Source organism: Poecilia latipinna, unplaced genomic scaffold (assembly GCF_001443285.1).
Source record: "Poecilia latipinna isolate Pla-1442-1.1 unplaced genomic scaffold, P_latipinna-1.0 Scaffold1429, whole genome shotgun sequence".
Classification (NCBI taxonomy): Eukaryota; Metazoa; Chordata; class Actinopteri; order Cyprinodontiformes; family Poeciliidae; genus Poecilia; species Poecilia latipinna.
This window is the reverse complement of record NW_015114045.1, coordinates 148,931-150,464: the sequence shown is the minus strand read 5'-3', so window position 1 is coordinate 150,464 and position 1,534 is coordinate 148,931. Positions and strand designations below refer to the sequence as shown.

The following is a 1,534-nucleotide window of genomic DNA, read 5'->3' as shown; positions in this document are numbered from 1 at the left end:
TTTTTTTTGCCACACTCAGAGAAGATCATGTCTGTCTTCACAGCAGTTCAGTCCAGCACTCCTGTGATTAATAGCCCCTGGGTGGCTCCATCCTCCTCCTCCTCTAACATGGCCAATCCTTGGGCTCCGTGTACCAACTCACACCCGGATCCTTGGGAAGCGGCACCTGCCCTCTCCAGTCCTCTTAATAATGCGTGGGACAGCCCAACAGATGGTGGTACTTTACACTTTGTCCTTTATCAGACGTCACAAAGGCACGGTAGAATGCACATACAGCCTCACAAGCATCCTTATCCGTTGAAGTGTTTCACATTTCAGCACTTAATGACCACAAACCTGTGTGTTTTAGTCTGGGTTTCATGTTATAAAACCCACAGAAAGTATATCATAGCTAGAAAGTGAAAGAAAAACGGTACATATGTTTATTTATCTTTGAGAAAAAAATTCAAATTGTGGCATCCATTTGTATTTTGCTGATTGGACCATGCTGACAAGTAAATGTGCTGTAATCTCAACTTTCTTCAGTAGCTCTGGCTGTATGTTCGGGGTTGATGATGAACTGTGCCATAGTCTCAAGTCTTGTTGGCCTAAAAAGGTTATCTTTCAAGATCTTTAAAAACATGTTTTTTTACATATTTTGTAAACTGTCACTATGTATAATCTAATGCATATAATATGTGAAAAAATGTAGCTCCTATTCCTCCTCCCTATTGTCTTGAAGTCAACTGCAGAAATGCGCCGCTTTCAGTCAGAAACAACCAATCAGAGTCAGGTGGAGGGCTTTAGTACTGCCAATCACACTCGTGAATATGCTGCTCCCCTGAAAAAGACAACCTAACATTATAGGAAAACTGGTTATCCGCTATATCTATGCTTACTAGCCTGATCATTCACTGCAGGCTGTGCTACGAGGAACTACCAAGGGGGAAGGGTGTTAGCAGTACGTAAAATCCCAAAAAGCACAAAATCCCCTCCGACCATCAATGAACTTTTCGCGCTCTAAGGTCACTTTAAATTTGTAAACCCATAAGTACTATATTCTATCTGTTCTGTTTCAATCACTTTTCATTTTCCCACACACAGAACAGGAAGGGACTGATCCGTTCACTGCACAGGAAGAAGAAAAGCCTCAGCAGGAAGTTCCCAAAGCGTCCTCTCCGGAGCCCGCCAGCCCAACAGGTGGGGAGACAAATTAACACATTTGGCTAATTTAGCTGTAACCTTCTTAAAGTCAGCAGAACTCACGCTGGAGTTTTTCTGCAGCCGTTGTTCACACTTCACAGAGGGAGATGCTCTTCTTGGAATGCATTAACGCAGGGACTAACATGAGGGATAGAGGGAGATTGTTGTTTTAGCATGAGCGAGAGGTGAGAAATACAGCGTTGAGAACAAGCGTTTAACCCTCACAGATTTCCAAGGTTTTTGCTATTTTGGTAGTGTACAATTGTTCAGATTATCAGCCTTATTTTAATATAAAAAAAATAACCTTTTTTTTTTTTTTTAGTTTTTTTGTTGCATTGAATAAATCCTGCAT

The 1,534-nt window shown here is 41.5% G+C and overlaps 1 protein-coding gene across 2 annotated transcripts in view; it reads left to right on the top strand.

Annotated features, from left to right (window-relative positions):
* The window catches only part of epn3b (epsin 3b), a 26,305-nt gene that overhangs the window by 16,295 nt on the left and 8,476 nt on the right, over nucleotides 1–1,534 (top strand). The window contains exons 9-10 of one of the 2 annotated variants that reach the window (XM_015057024.1): nucleotides 47–217; nucleotides 1,084–1,179. In XM_015057024.1, the coding sequence (XP_014912510.1) occupies nucleotides 47–217; nucleotides 1,084–1,179 (267 nt within the window). Of the gene's footprint in view, nucleotides 1–43; nucleotides 218–1,083; nucleotides 1,180–1,534 lie in introns of both variants that reach the window. The other variant, XM_015057023.1, reaches the window with a different exon arrangement.